Genomic DNA, 16111 nt, shown 5'->3' on the forward strand with positions numbered 1-16111 from the left:
ATTACATCCAAAACATTTTTTCATATACAAATACATACTTTTACACTACACTAACTCATTACCTCCCACACTCCCCAATTTATTTATTTTTTGTAATAAAAAGAAAAAAAATTTACATAAAAAAAAATACATAAATAGTTACCTTAGGGACTGAACTCTAAATATTTATGTCAGGAGGGTATAACATTGTTACTTTATAAACTATGGGCTTGTAATTAGGGATGGACGCAAAACTGGAAAAAATGCACCTTTATTTCCAAATAAAATATTGGCGCCGAACATTGTGATAGGGACATAATTTAAACGGTGTAATAACCGGGACAAATGGGCAAATACATTTCATGGATTTTAATTACAGTAGCATGCATTATTTAAAAACTATATACTTCCTATATTAATAATAAAGTTATAGACGAATGAATGGAAGGAGCGCTGAAAGGTGAAAATTGCTCTGGTGCTCAAGAGGTAAAACTCGCATACTTACAAAAATAACACAAAAACGTACAGGAATTGGTGGTAAAATTTGCATCCACATGCAAATTTATTTTTGCGTTTTCCGCAATGAATTTGTACCGCACAATTGGAAACGGGCCCTCACTGATAGCCACTTACAAGCCATAAAACTCTTGCCTGGCAAAGAACAACTTTTGAATGCAAGGAATAGATGAGAAAAGTTCAATAGTTCATAGATTATAGCTCTGGAACACTAAAAGAGTTGAGGAGTTCATGAACCTCCTTTAGGAGGAGGTTTATTTGAAATGTTTTTAGAAAGAAGTGCAAATTTCCCTTAAAGGGAAGGTCCGAAGACTATAAAAATAAAAAATCCACTTACTTGGGGCTTCATCCAGCCCGACAGCCATCATGTGTCCTCGTGCAACTCCTGTGGCTCCGGGTCCCCTCCGGTGGAGAAGCCGACCTCGCCAGGTCGACCTCTCCAGCGCTTCAGCGCGCGGCTCACTGAGTCGTACGAACATCAAACAAGCTGTTTGAATGTATTTCCATACTGCCCTCCATGGCAGATCACTGGTGAGGGGGAAAAAAAAAAAACCTTCCAGCTGGGGACAGCAATGAATAACTTGCATATTTCAGCAGTGATGCATTGTGGGAGACATCTTGGTGCTCACTCCAACCTGAATTATTGCAAATATTTTCTGTTTTAAGAAAGCAAACTTCAGTTTTCCTTCCCAGGCAGCAGTGAACAGTTACCAGGCAGCAGCAAGCAGTTGTGAGAATACGAGAGGCTTTTCACCCAGTGTTCTCCCCAGACGGGTGCTCCACCCATCTAGTTTTGGTGACCACCCGGCTGTCATCGGCTCACCACCTCCTCTGCTGTAAGCAGACTTGTGCAGAGAAGGGCCAGCCCTGCATTCTCTCATCTCGCCCCACCTGGCTACTATTTAATGCCACCCAGCTGGAAAAAAATTCTGGGGAGAACACTGTTTTCACCGCCTATCAACTGCTTGTGGAAAAGGGGCCTAACTTACTGGGAAAGCAAAAGAAATGTCAATGGATTTGCAGGAAAAGGTAGTTGATCTCTACAAAACAGGAAAATGATATAAGTAAATATCCAAGGAATTTAGAATGTCAATCAGCAGTATTCAAACTAATTAAGAAGTGGAAAATGATGGCCTCTTGTCAGACCAACTAAAAATTCAAGCCATGACTGCCTGAAAAAATGTTCCGGATGCAAGGAAAACCCCACAAATAACTTCAGGTGAAATACAGGAAAAAATGTGGTGAGGCAGTTTCAAGAAGCACAAGGAAGCAGTTGAAGAAAGATGAGCTGCATGGTCGAGTTACCAGAAGAAAGACATAACTACGCAAACGCCACAAAGTACTGAGCTTACAATATGCCAAACAGCACAGAGACGAGCCTCAAACCTTCTGCCACAGTCATTTGGAGTGATGAGACTAAAATGCAACTCTCAGGCCACAATCACAAATGCTACATTTGGAGAGCAGTCAACAAGGCCTATGATGAAAGGTACACCTTTCCTACTGTGAAACATGGTGGTGGATCGCTGCTGTTTTTGGGGATGTGTGACCTATGAAGGCAGTAAGTTATCAAACACTGGAGGAAAATCTGCACTTATCAGCCAGGAAGCTGAGCATTAAATGTACTTGGACATTCCAAAATGACAATTATCCAAACCACAAGGCCAAGTCAACCCTGGGAGACCTCAAACGTGAAGCTCATGAAAGACAGCCCAAGATTTAAAAAGCGTAAACACAGTTCTTTGACAATAAATAACTACCACTAGTGACGACCAATAACCATTAGTGGAATAAAAGTTTTGTGTTATTCATATTCTATAAAGAACTAGTGACGGGCTAGGTCTGTCACTATCCAGCCATGCGCATGCACACGCCCGTCGCACACACACGCCCGCCCCTTCTGGCCCCGCCCTCCTCTGACTCTCAGCAGTGTCTCTGCGTCTGTCCCTGCACATGCGCAGTGCAAAAAAGCACTGACACAGGGACAGACGCAGGGACACTTGCAAATTATATATAGGAGATGGTGAAAGTGTACCCGAGCCCAAGCTCGGGTATAAAATGAGATACTTACCTAAATAGAGGGAAGCCTCAGAATCCTTTTGAGACTTCCCTCCGTATTCTAATGTCCCCCGTCGCTGAGCGAAGCCCCCTGAAGATTAGCAACAAGGCTTTGTCGCTAATCACATCGGGGCCGCGCAGCTCTTCTCCCTGTATCGTGGCCGTGCAAGTCCGCCCACGCGGTAAGCTGGAGCCACAGGCTTCATGCTACTGCACGTCTACACTGCAAGATGGGAAGGAGCGTGGCCCCAATCTGGAGGGGCGTGGCTACTCCCCCATTGCTGAGTGTGGCACTCAGCAATGGGGGACATCTGAGTAGCAAGGGAAGCCTGAATAGGATCCTGAGGCTTCGCTCTCTTAGAGCTTGTTCACACGGTCAGCGTTTGCCGATTTCTTTTTTTAAGCGCTGGCGATTTTGCGAAGTGCTCTAAAAGCGCTTGTGTAATGATTTCCTATGACAGTGTTCATGCGAGTGTTTCGATTTTATTAAAATTGCAAATGCGCTACATGCGCCATTGTCTGAGCGTTTTGGCTCAATGGACGGTATAGGGAAATCGCAAAGCGCTTTGTATAACCATTTCCCTCAGCGCTTTTATGAATACATTGTATTTATTCATTTCCAGGTTAAAGAATTCACTTCACGTCAGGAAGTGAAAAAAACTATCGCTCAGCAAAAGTGCTTTTCTAAGCCGAAATCGCTCTGAAATCGCTTTCAAAATCCCTGCCATGATTTATAATGTGAACAAGGCCTTAAAGGGACACTTAAGTCAAACAAAAAAAATGAGTTTTACTCACCTGGGGCTTCCAATAGCCCCCTGCAGCTGTCCGGTGCCCTCGCCGTCTCCCTCCGATCCTCCTGGCCCAGCCGGCAGCCACTTCCTGTTTCGGTGACAGGAGCTGACAGGCTGGGGACACGAGTGATTCTTTGCGTTCCTGGCCACAAAAGCGCCATCTATGCTGCTATAGCATATATCATATACCACATAGCAGCATAGAGGGTGCTAATGTGTCTGGGAACGCGAAGAACCACTCGCGTCCCCAGCCTGTCAGCTCCTGTCACCGAAACAGGAAGTGGCTTCCGGCGGGGCCAGGAGGATCGGAGGGAGACTGCGAGGGCACCGAACAGCTGCAGGGGGCTATTGGAAGCCCTAGGTGAGTAAAACTCTTTTTTGTTTGACTTAAGTGTCCCTTTAAGGTGAATATCTGATTCTGATCCCGAGCTTCCGCTCGGAATCATTTTAATGCTAGGTACACACAGATTTTTTGGCAGATTTACCGTCCGATCGATTATTTCCAACATGTCTGATCTGATTTCCAATCGATTTCTAATCAAAGTGAACGGAAAACAGTTGGAAATTGATCGAAAATCAGATCGGACATGTTGGAAATAAATCGATCTGACTAATTTGCCAGAAAATCTCATCATGTGTACCTAGCATAAGGAACCATAAATTCTGCCAGGGTACGTAAACTTATAAGAACAACCGTAAAGTAGCCTCCGTATCCTCACTTCGGATTCCTTTAAGGCTACCATGACACACAAAACCGCGATGTATGTGAAAGGGGCCTTAAAGAGAAACTCCGACCAAGAATTGAACTTTATCTCAATCAGTAGCTGATACCCAGTTTTACATGAAAAATCTATTCCTTTTCACAAACAGACCATCAGGGGGCGCTGTATGGCTGATATTGTGGTGAAACCCCTCCCACAAGAAACTCTTGAGTACGTACTCCTGGCAGTTTCCTGTCTGGGAACCTTGCTGCATTGTGGGAAATAGCTGTTTACAGCTGTTTCCAACTGTCAAAAAAGCATGCCACAGCTACATCACCTGCCAACAGTAAAAATGTCACCATGTAATAAATGTCAGAATGTAAATCAGGGATTTAAAAGATTTTACAATGGGCAAATACTGATCTTATTTGGTGGTGCTGCTCTACAGCCTGGTACACACAATGTTCCCACCTCCATGTAATATGAGGGTTTACCTACACAATCTGCTCATAGTATTCAACGTCTGCTGACACTCATACTACATGGAGTTGCTACAAGTGGTCAGTGATTGGCCAATCATAACTGAAAGTGTGTACCAGGCTTAAGGCAGCGCTCCTTCCAGCATTGTAGGTGTACAGCTCTCTCCAGCCAGCAGTCTAGTAAACTATGGGATGATGTACAAAACAATCTGAAGCCAATGTACACTGCAATCCGTCATTCAATCATTAAAGGGGCACTGCAGCGAAAATCTGTAAAATGTAAAATATGTGCAAACGTATACAAATAAGAAGTACATTTTTTGGCAAAGTAAAATGTACCATAAATTACTTTTCTCCTATAATGCTGTCACTTACAGTAGGTAGTAGAAATCTGACAGGAGTGACAGGTTGTGGACTAGTCCATCTCTTCATAGGGGATTCTCAGCATGGCTTTTATTCTTTATAAAGATATTCCCGAAAAAGGATTTAAACAATGATGCTGTCCAGCTTCCCTGCTCCCTACACAGGAGCAGTTATACAGAGCAACTGCCATTCACTAAGTGCTTTTGAAAATAAATGAATCCCCCATGAAACGATGGACTAGTGCAAAACCTGTCACTTCTGTCAGATTTCTACAACCTACTGTAAGCGACAGCAACATAGGAGAAAAGTAATTTATATCTCATTTTACTCTAGGAAAAAAAAAAAAACATACTTATTTGTATATGTTTGCACATTTTAAATTTTACAGTTTTTCGCTGTAGTACCCCTTTAAGTTTTTTAATAGTTCTTAACTCTTCATTGGATACGATGCTCACAGTGAAGACAGCTTTACGTTATCTGGCAAGGTAATGGCGGAAGTTATGCAGAGATAGGGAAAGTCTCATGTTGAGGTTACGCTCAGGTGATGTGTACACAAGGGAGCGAGTGCTGCAATAAAACCCTCGCATGCGGGTTACAGGAGTGCAGCCATTTCTCGTCACATGGGCTGACACTCCAAAAAAACTTTCTACAAGGTAACCAAAGGATCCGACCCAAAGCCCAAGGTGCACCCAATCCAAAGCCTGAGGTGTGCCAGATGGAGTGTGCAGCGATATCTGGTGTTATACAGCTAAGGGATGTACGGGCAGCACGGTGGCGTAGTGCTTAGCACTCTCACCTTGCAGCGCTAGGTCCCCGATTTGTATCCCAGCCAGAGCACTATCTGCAAGGAGTTTGTATATTTTCCTTGTGTCTGTTTGAGTTTCCTCCATGCACTCTGGTTTCCTCACACATTCCAAAAACATACAAATAAATTAATTGGCTTCCCCTAGATTAGCCCTACACTACAATACATACAACACATATGACTATGGTAGGGATAGGATTGTGAGCCCCTCTGAGGACAGTCAGTGACATGACAATATACTCTATACAGTGCTGCAGAAGACGTCTGCACTATATAAATATGAAATAATGAAAACATACAAGTTCCATAGAGGTGACAGAATGTACAGGGTGCAGAAGGTTAGAGAGCAATTATGTTACATACAGGAAAAGGGGGGATATAGAGAATAATACACCACCAGTGAGGTTACATAAAGCACCAGTGTTCTCCCCAGGCTCTTTTAGCCGGGTGCTCCACCCGGCTAGTTTTGATGAGCACCCGACTCTCATCTGCTCACTACTTCCTATTCTGTAAGCAGAGTTGCACACAGAAGTACCAGCCCAGCATTTTCTCATATTGCCCCACCTGGCTACTATTTCATACCACCCAGCTAGAAAAAAAAATTCTGGGGAGAACACTGAAGCACTATAAAAAGGTCACAGCATATATTGGAAATAGGCTGTATATACATTTAATGGAAAGCTATACCTTGTTATAAACACAGAATGGTTTAGGCAGCATTCACAGTGCCACGTGGCGGAGCTGCGTTATAGTCTTATAACGCAGCTTACCACACTGCCATGATAATCCTATGGGCCGTTCACAGTGCGGCATTGAAAAATGTTGCGTTGTGATAACTCACTGCTTGCAGTGCGTTACCTCTCAACCCAGACACGTTACGACTTTAACATCACATTAAAACGCAACGTCCCACTGTGAATGCAACCTTAAGATATTTTCCATACAAAAACAAAAAAGTGATAACATTTGCTGTATACAGGAGGTAGGGGGGAAACCAGGCGAAAAATACTCAGACTTCCTTAAGGAACTTGTAGACCTCCTATGCAACCTAACACTGGAACACCCCAGATGGATTGTTCTTGGAGATTTCAATACATGGGTGGACGACTCCTCTTCACAATTTGGAAAAGAGCTACCTCGTGCCTTACATGAACTGGGCTTCCTCCAATCAATCAGCTCTGCTACTCACAGGAAAGGTCACACTCTGGACCTTATATTCCATACTGGGCTGTCAATAGCCAATGTGGAAATTAATCCTGTTGCCTGGTCAGACCATCACACTATCCACTTCTCCCTCTCAATACCAGCCGTCAAACACCAGGTCAAGAATCAAATAAAATATCGCCGCTTAAAAGGGCTAACACCTCAACATATCCGAGATAACCTTAGCTTTGATGAATTGACTGACTCCAGCTTGGACCCTGATACTCTGGTGTTTAAATACAACAAATGTGTGTCCTCCACCTCTGAGACCATTGCTCCTCTGCGCACCAAATATCTTACTCCACACCATCATGCACAGTGGTTTGATAACGCTATAAAAGAGCTGAAAAGACAAGGCCGAAAACTTGAGAGGCTGTGGCGCAAATCTCAGTTCCCAGAAGACAAACATGCCTTAATCTTCCACTTGAAGAGCTACCAAAAGGTAATCACGGGGAAAAAAAATCATCCTTTATATCACAAGAGATTGCAAATGCAGTTAACAAACCAGCCCAACTGTTCTGCACAGTGGAAAAACTCTGCAACCCAGCATGTCAAAAACTTAATATCGAGTCTTCAAAGGACCTCTGTGACCAATTTGCCCATTTCTTCACAGACAAAGTCTCCGCTATAAGGTCCGCCATCCAACTTACAGCATCTGAGCCTAATATAGCGCCGAAGATCATTAGCAGAGACAACGTAACACCTTGGTCAAACTTCAAAGAAATTGATGAAGAAGTCACATCAAGCATCCTCCTTCACGTCCGCCTAACTACCTGTGACCTGGATCCTGGCCCAACACAGTTCATGTTGAACTGCCCCGACCTGTTCGTACCGGTATTCCTCAAAATTGTTAACTGTTCCTTACAATCAGGGATATTTCCTGCTTTACTGAAGGAAGCAATCATCAGGCCTCTCCTCAAAAAACCCTCCCTGGACCCAGAAGCAATGACCAGCTACAGACCTGTCTCTAACCTCCCCTTTCTGGGCAAGCTAATTGAAAAAGCTGTATACCTCCAGCTAGAAGCCAGAATCCTACAAAAGAACAGTTATGACCCATTCCAGTCTGGCTTCAGGAAACACCACAGCACTGAAACTGCCCTCATCCAAATATGCAACCACCTGCTCATGGCAAGAGACAGAGGAGAGTGCTCGATCTTCATACTGCTAGACCTTTCTGCAGCCTTTGACACAGTTGACCATGACATCTTGATAAACAGGCTACAGGAATACTGCGGCATTGATGGCATAGTACTTCAGTGGTTCCAATCCTTCTTGAGTGGCAGAACCCTCAAAGTGTCTATGGGGCCCTTCCTGTCCACCCCTGTAACACTTAAGTATGGGGTGCCCCAGGGCTCAATTCTCTCTCCCTTGCTTTTCACGATTTACATGCTACCGTTGGGAAAACTAATCCAAAAACATGGCCTGACATACCACTGCTATGCAGACGACACCCAACTATATCTTTCCTTCAAGCCTGGTGTGACAGACCCAACTCTAACTATAAACGCCTGCTTACGTGAACTACAGCAATGGATGAATGACAACTGGCTGAAACTAAATGCAGACAAACTGTTAAGTCCTTCTGATTGGAGGGCAGAGCATGATAACAAAACAACTTAACTTGCAGTCTTCAACACTGGGAATAGGAGGCACGGATCTACGCAGCTCTGATCATGTGCGTAGCCTGGGAGTTCTAATTGATGGGGATTTAAACTTCAGAACTCAAATCTCTGCTGTGGTGAAATCATCCTATTTTCACCTGAAGAACATTGCAAAAATCAAGCACCTCATACCCCCAGAAGATCTGCCAACCTTAGTCCACGCCTTCATCACATCCCAACTGGACTACTGCAATGCTCTCTACACTGGCCTTCCAAAAAAGGTCTTGTACCGCCTACAGCTGATACAGAATACTGCTGCCAGACTGCTAACCAACCAACCCCGTCACTGCCACATAACGCCAGTCCTGCATTCCCTTCACTGGCTACCTATAGAATGGAGGGTCCTATTCAAGATCGGCCTACTGACATTTAAATCCCTGAATAATCTAGGCCCTGGATACATGAAAGATATGTTACAGCTGCGTAGCAATCCCCGCATTCTCAGATCCACAGGTTCTAATAATCTAGTCATACCCAGAGTCCACTTGGAAACTTTTGGTCCCAGAGCCTTCTGTCATGCTGCCCCTACGTTTTGGAACTCCTTACCTCAACAGATCAGGACAGCCCCATCCCTGGACGTGTTTAAATCCAGACTGAAATCCCACCTGTTCAGTCTGGCATTTGCAGAAATATAACTTTTGTTGTGTGAATACTTCATCCTACTAATTACTGAATCTGAGAGAGCCTAAGCGCTTTGAGTCCTATGGGAGAAAAGCGCTATAGAAATGTTATTGTATTGTATAAATATACAGGTTACAAAGCATACAGTTTGTGGTCTATAAGTGCTGAGGGATTTATCTACTGGTAATGGGGTTCTATACATATCAAATGTACAAAGTTTTACTACACAATAGTTTTGATATAGGTGAAAGGGTTTATTATATAAAGCAGTGGTCCTCAAACTAAGGCCCGCGGACCGAATGCGCCCCCCCCCCCCCCCTAAGGCTTTTTCACTGGCCCCCAAACACAATGTAAAAGTTATAGATGCGGCCCACTGCACCTTTAAATATCGGTGGCCCACATATAGAATAGCAGTGCTGACACCATCCATCCACATACTGTAGAAGCCAATGAGCAGTTATTTGCTGGCTTCCAATCCAATTCTGCATCAGGTGACACTGCTGTCCAAGTGGATTGCAGGTTGTCACCTGGGTATGCTTCACTGTCTGGTGCTCAAAGAAGTACTTCGGGCGCCGCATGACTGAATGGCCGCTGCTGGGAGTTCTCCTCCAGGAATGATTGGGGGGAAATCAATACAAAGATTCAATGTAATGTTTTTCAACATCATTTTATGTATGCTCCGGCCCCCCGACAGTCTGAAGTATATTGACCCGGCCCTTGACCGAAAAAGTTTGGGGACCTCTGATATAGAGGGTGTGTATCGTGCTATCTCCATTGAACGGGGTAGAGGGTGTTTCACACAGGCAGATGGACACAGATAAGAGGTGTATGAAATGGTATATACAAGTAATAGGGTGTTAGCTATACAGGTAAAGGGGGTGGTCCAAAGTATTCTATACAGGTTATGTGGTGTGTAGAATATCATATGCACAGGTAAGATTTTGTTCAGGGTGTCACACACAGGCAGCGGGGTGCACATAAAGACAGCAGCAACTGATGCAGGGCAGACTGGTGTCTCGTGAAATTCTGTACATGCTGCACACATGGATGAGTTGTGAAATGCTGGTAGTGAGGGCGTGTACAGTGTGATATCCAGGCAGTGGGGTATTATTGTACCCAGACACACCTGCAGCAAACAGGAAGTAGTGGCTGATAAGCGTAGGTAATCAGACGTTCTCGTGATGTTGGCAGTAGGTTGTTGAACATGGACATCGGAGAACAGAAGCATCTTATATAAAAGGAAGCAGTAGGGAGGTGTGTGTGTGTGGGGGGGGGGGGAAGCACTGTAAACATGATCTATACAGATAATGGGGTGTATAGGGTAATATATACAGATAATGGGGCGTATTTGGTTATACAGACAGGAACTGGGGAGAATGGTGGGGCGCTAGTCTACTGTAGGGGACACAGCAGGAAACCTCATAGGGAACAGCGCCATCTCAAACTGTTAGAATTCAAATAGATTGTACTGTTCGGACAACCACAAGGTTTTGTGCTATAAGCATGTACTGTGATTGTAGAACTGTTCGTTATGAGGTTTCCTGCTGGGTCCCCTAAATTAAACAAGCACCGGTGTGGGAGGTAATGGGGCGAATAGAAAGATATAGGCAGGCAGTGAGGAGGCAAGGGAAAATATGGTGTGTGCATATGGGGGATAGGGGCACAAAATGGGGAGGTGGGGGTACTGTACACACAGCACACATTATAAAGGTAACGGAGTATACAGGGGGATATAGGCAGATAATGGAGAATACAGGGACATACACCACACAAGCAATGAGGGAGCTCTGCACACAGGCAAAAAGCCCACATTATATATACAGATAATTGTGGTGTATAATGTTAAACAGACATGCACTGGGTAGCTGAGCGAGAGCTATACACAAGAAATAGGCACTTCAAGGGGTAAAAAATACACAGGGGGATAGGGGCAGCCAGTGAGGAAGCAGATAATGGGGTGTATAGGATACAGGTTAGATAATGGGGGACACACACAGACCGGGAGTGTATATGTGGATTACAGGCAAATAATGGTATAGGGAGACACACAGGATACAGGTAGATAATGGTGTATATAGGGAGACACAGGATATAGGCAGACAGAAGGGTATATAGTGATAAACATGCACGCAGTGTGGCAGCTCTGCACACAGGCAGGCATCTATACACAGTGTATAGGCAGACAGTATGGTACACAGGGACACGCAGGCAGTGAAGCAGGTCTGCACACAGTGTACAGGCAAGCAGTAGGGTGTACAGGCAGTTAGCAGGGCTGTGGAGTCGGGACAAAAATCTTCCGACTCCAACTCCGACTCAGTTTATGAAACCACGACTCCGGGTACCCAAAATGGCTCCAACTCCGACGTGTAATACTTAACAGGGCAGTGGATTTTGTACAAAAATCATCCGACTCCTCAGTTTATGAAATCAACGACTCCGACTCCGGGTGCCCAAAATTGCCCCGACTCCGAGTGCCCAAAATTGCCCCGACTCCACAGCCCTGGCAGATAGCAGGGTACATAGTGATATACACAGTGTACAGGCAGGCAGCAGGGTGTATAGGCAGACTGTAGGGTACACAGGGACACGCAGGCAGTGAGGCAGCTCTGTACACAGAATATAGGCAGACAGTAGGGTTCATAGTGATATACACGCAGGCAGTGAGGCAGCTCTGCACATAGGCAGGCACAAGGTGAAAGAGCTCTATACACAGTATACAAGCAGACAGTAGGGTATATAGTAATACACAGTGTATAGGCACACAGGCAGTGAGGCAGCTCTGCACACAGGCAGGCACAGGGGAGGGGAGAGAGCTCTATACACAGTATACAGGCAGCAGGGGACACTCAGCTCTGCACTCAGACACGCAGCACACAGTGTATATGCAGGCAGCTCTGCACACAGGCAGGCACAGGGGAGAGAGCTCTATACACAGTGTATAGGCAGACAGTAGGGTACACAGGGACACACAGGCAGCTCTGCACACAGTGTATAGGCAGGCAGCAGGGTGTATAGTGATATACACAGTGTATAGGCACACAGGCAGTGAGGCTGCTCTGCACACAATGTATAGGCAGGCAGCAGGGTATATAAAGATATACACAGTGTATAGACAGGCAGCAGGGTATATAGTGATATACACAGTGTATAGGCACACAGGCAGTGAGGCAGCTCTGCACACAATGTAAAGGGCAGGCAGCAGGGTATATAGTGATATACAGTGTATAGACACACAGGCAGTGAGGCAGCTCTGCACACAATGTATAGGCAGGCAGCAGGGTATATAATGATATACACAGTGTATAGGCACACAGGCAGTGAGGCAGCTCTGCACACAATGTATAGGCAGGCAGCAGGGTATATAGTGATATACAGTGTATAGGCACACAGGCAGTGAGGCAGCTCTGCACACAGTGTATAGGCAGGCAGCAGGGTATATAATGATATACACAGTGTATAGGCAGGCAGCAGGGTATATAGTGATATACACAGTGTATAGGCACACAGGCAGTGAGGCAGCTCTGCACACAATGTATAGGCAGGCAGCAGGGTATATAGTGATATACAGTGTATAGGCACACAGGCAGTGAGGCAGCTCTGCACACAGTGTATAGGCAGGCAGCAGGGTATATAATGATATACACAGTGTATAGGCAGGCAGCAGGGTATATAGTGATATACACAGTGTATAGGCACACAGGCAGTGAGGCAGCTCTGCACACAGTGTATAGGCAGGCAGCAGGGTATATAGTGATATACACAGTGTATAGGCACACAGGCAGTGAGGCAGCTCTGCACACAATGTATAGGCAGGCAGCAGGGTGTATAGGTAGGCAGCACTGCACACAGGCAGGCACAGGGGAGAGAGTTCTATACACAGTGTAACAGGCAGTGTGGCAGCTCTGCATACAGGCAGACAGTAAGGTACACAGTATACAGGCAGCAGGGGACACTCAGCTCTGCACTCACACACGCAGCACACAGTGTATAGGCAGGGTATATAGGCAGGCAGCAGGGCACACTGGCAGCTCTACACTCAGACACGCAGCACACATGAAGGGACCCCCCAGAGGCCTCGGCGCCGTTATGAAACCCGCCGAAGTGACGTAACCTGCGGGCGCCCCTCCCCTGCCCCGGTCGGGTTACCATGGCTGCGGTGGGTGGGGCCGGCTCCTCTCCGGTTCGGTGTCGGTTTGGTCTCGCAGGCCCGGCAGCGCCTCCACTTCCTCAGGACCTGGGAGTGAACTTCCGGGTCAGCGGCTCCGCCCACCGCTGTGCCCCGTGCACCAATCACAGCGCGGCCTCGCGGCCATCACCAAGTATGGAGGTTTACGTCACTGACACCGAGGCGGGGCGGAGCCAGAGGCTGTTCATATTCATGAGGGAGCTGACAGTAGGGGCGGTGCCTAGTAGCCAGAAGGGCGCGATAGAGGGGGCGGGGGGTTGTTTGACACTTGTAATGTGGGCGGGGTCACTGTCATATCAGGGAGGGATAATCTCTCCCACATTCTGTTACCTGGCGTTCCTGTCCCAACATTCTCTGTGGGCTGCTAGTGACGTCATCATACTCGTACACCATCCTATGGCCATCACTGTGTCACATGACCGTATTATACTCATCATATTCTAATCACTGTCACATGACAAAAACATCCCATGTCCATCGCATGACAACACCATCCTAGTATAGCCATCAATTATCACATGACTATATTATACTAAAGGTGGCCACTAACTCTCCAGTTTTTAGCAAAATATCATTTGACAAATGAGATAATATTTATGATCAGATTGGTCAAAAACAAGCCTGGTTGGTGTTCCCAATCTACTGTAAACGATTATTAAGGTGGCCACTAACGGTCCAATTTTTAGCGAAGAATTGTGATAAATTCGATCAGAAATAAGATGTTGTAATGTATTAATTATTTCACTATCAACGAACAAATTCGTACTTCCTATCCATCACAAACGATTATAAAAAAAAATTTCTGATCAACAAAATTGTCGTCAAATGATTGCCCACTAATGAGCTAATCTTTTTCATCCAACTTTAACATTTCTATGTAATATAAGGCATTGCTTAAAGAAAACCTGAACTGAAAATTAAGTCAAAATAAACATACACAAGTCATACTTAACTCCCATGTAGTCTACTCCTCAATCTCTTTCTCCTGTCCCGTGTCGTGTTTGTTCACTGTGATCAAGGGAATTCTCCGTCCTCCATTTTGAAAATGGCCATTATCCCATAACAGCTTTCTGGTCAGCACACTGTTAAACTGTAACATTGCCCACTTAAGCAATAGGGAAACATGGACATTACCGGGCACATCAGTTGTCCACTCAGCTATAACTGACAGCAACTGATAACTGACAGCAACTGATATACAGTATTTCAGTTCTGACAAAATGTTGTCAGAACTGGAAGGGATCATTGTCAGAAGAAAATGGAGAGCTTCTGAGAGGTAACTATTTAATGTTCATTTGAAGTTACCTCATGTGTTTATTTTAAATAATTGTACTTAGTACAGGTTCCCTTTAAAGTGAACCAGAGATGAATAATCAAAAAGATTTTATACAGTCTGCAGCTACGAGAACCAGGTCCCCGCACTGCCGTCAGTCAGACTCAGTCTAGAAGTGTGCTCTTTGCGTATCTCTCCAGCAGCACTTCTCCTGCGTAGGCTGGTTCCGATGACGTCAGTGACGGGACCCGGTTCTCGTAGCTGCAGACATCGGAGGACGGCGGCGTGGGAGCGATCCAGGTGCATGGCTCCAGGTATATATAAAATCTGTTTGATTATTCATCTCTGGTTTCCTTTAAAGCCAATGGGTACCGCTATCAAAATAAAAAAGTCAGATACTCACCTAAGGAGAGGGAAGGCTCGGTCCTAATGAGCCTTCCCTCTCCTCTCCTGGTGCCTTTGGTGCTGCGCTGGCTCCCCCGTTCACGTCCGCCGCTGCAGGGACTTCGGAGGTCTTCGGGAGCACTCGGGAGCGTCATAGAGGACGCTCGCGCATGCGTAGTATGGAGCGGCCCGTCTTCGGGAGCCCGAGTGCTCCCGAAGGCTTCCGAAAGCTCCCTTCGGCAGCGGAAGTGGCAGTATTTGACCGAACTGGTCGAATACTGCTACGGGGGATCCTGCGCGGGACCGGGCACCGGGAGAGGAGAGGGAAGGCTCATTAGGACCGAGCCTTCCCTCTCCTTAGGTATCTGACTTTTTTATTTTTATAGCGGTAAACATTCACTTTAAAGGGAAGGTTCAGGCAAAAAAATAAACGAAAATCAACTTACCTCGGACTTCCTCCAGCCCCTGGCAGCCGTCCTGTGTTCTCGCCACAGCTCTGGTGGCTCCCGGTCTCCTCTGGTGCAGATGGCGAGGTCGGCATCTACTTGCGCGCCAATGTGCAGCTCATGGAGTCGCACTGACGTCATCCGGATTGTACTGTGCAGGCGCAGAACTACTGCGCCTGTGCAGTACAGCCCAGATGACATCAGCATGACTACGTGAGACGCACGGTAGAGCGCAACTAGGCCTCTGATACTGGAGGGGAGCCCGGGACACCGGCGGGGAGCGGAGCTGCGTCGAGGGCACAGTACGGCTGCCAGGAGCTGGAGGAAGTCTGAGGTAAGTTGATTTTTGTTTATTTTTTAGCCTGGATGTCATGCGATCAGACCCCACCAACAGAAAGCTCTGTTGGTGGGGAGAAAAGGGGGGATCACTTGTGTGCTGTGTTGTGCGGCCCTGCAGCTTGGCCTTAAAGCTGCAGTGGCCTATTTTGCAAAGAAAAAGGCCTGGTCTTTAGGGGGGGGGGGAGGGGTTTAACACTGTGGTCCTCAAGTGGTTAAAGAAAAAAAATGACCTTTGACCTTTAATATTTAAAGTGTATTAGAGACGATACACACAGCATTATTTATACTTACCTGGGGCTTCCTCCA

The 16111-nt window shown here is 46.0% G+C and overlaps 1 protein-coding gene across 2 annotated transcripts in view; it reads right to left on the reverse strand.

Moving 5' to 3' along the window:
* CAPZB (capping actin protein of muscle Z-line subunit beta) overlaps window positions 1-13455 on the reverse strand; it is a 96722-nt gene extending 83267 nt beyond the window's left edge. The window contains exon 1 of one of the 2 annotated variants that reach the window (XM_068241745.1): window positions 13324-13453. In XM_068241745.1, coding sequence (XP_068097846.1) covers window positions 13324-13326 — 3 coding nt within the window. In that variant the 5' untranslated portion in view covers window positions 13327-13453. Of the gene's footprint in view, window positions 1-13323 lie in introns of both variants that reach the window. The other variant, XM_068241744.1, reaches the window with a different exon arrangement.
* Between the last annotated feature and the right edge of the window lie 2656 nt (window positions 13456-16111).

This window comes from Hyperolius riggenbachi, chromosome 6, assembly GCF_040937935.1.
Source record: "Hyperolius riggenbachi isolate aHypRig1 chromosome 6, aHypRig1.pri, whole genome shotgun sequence".
NCBI classification, from domain to species: domain Eukaryota; kingdom Metazoa; phylum Chordata; class Amphibia; order Anura; family Hyperoliidae; genus Hyperolius; species Hyperolius riggenbachi.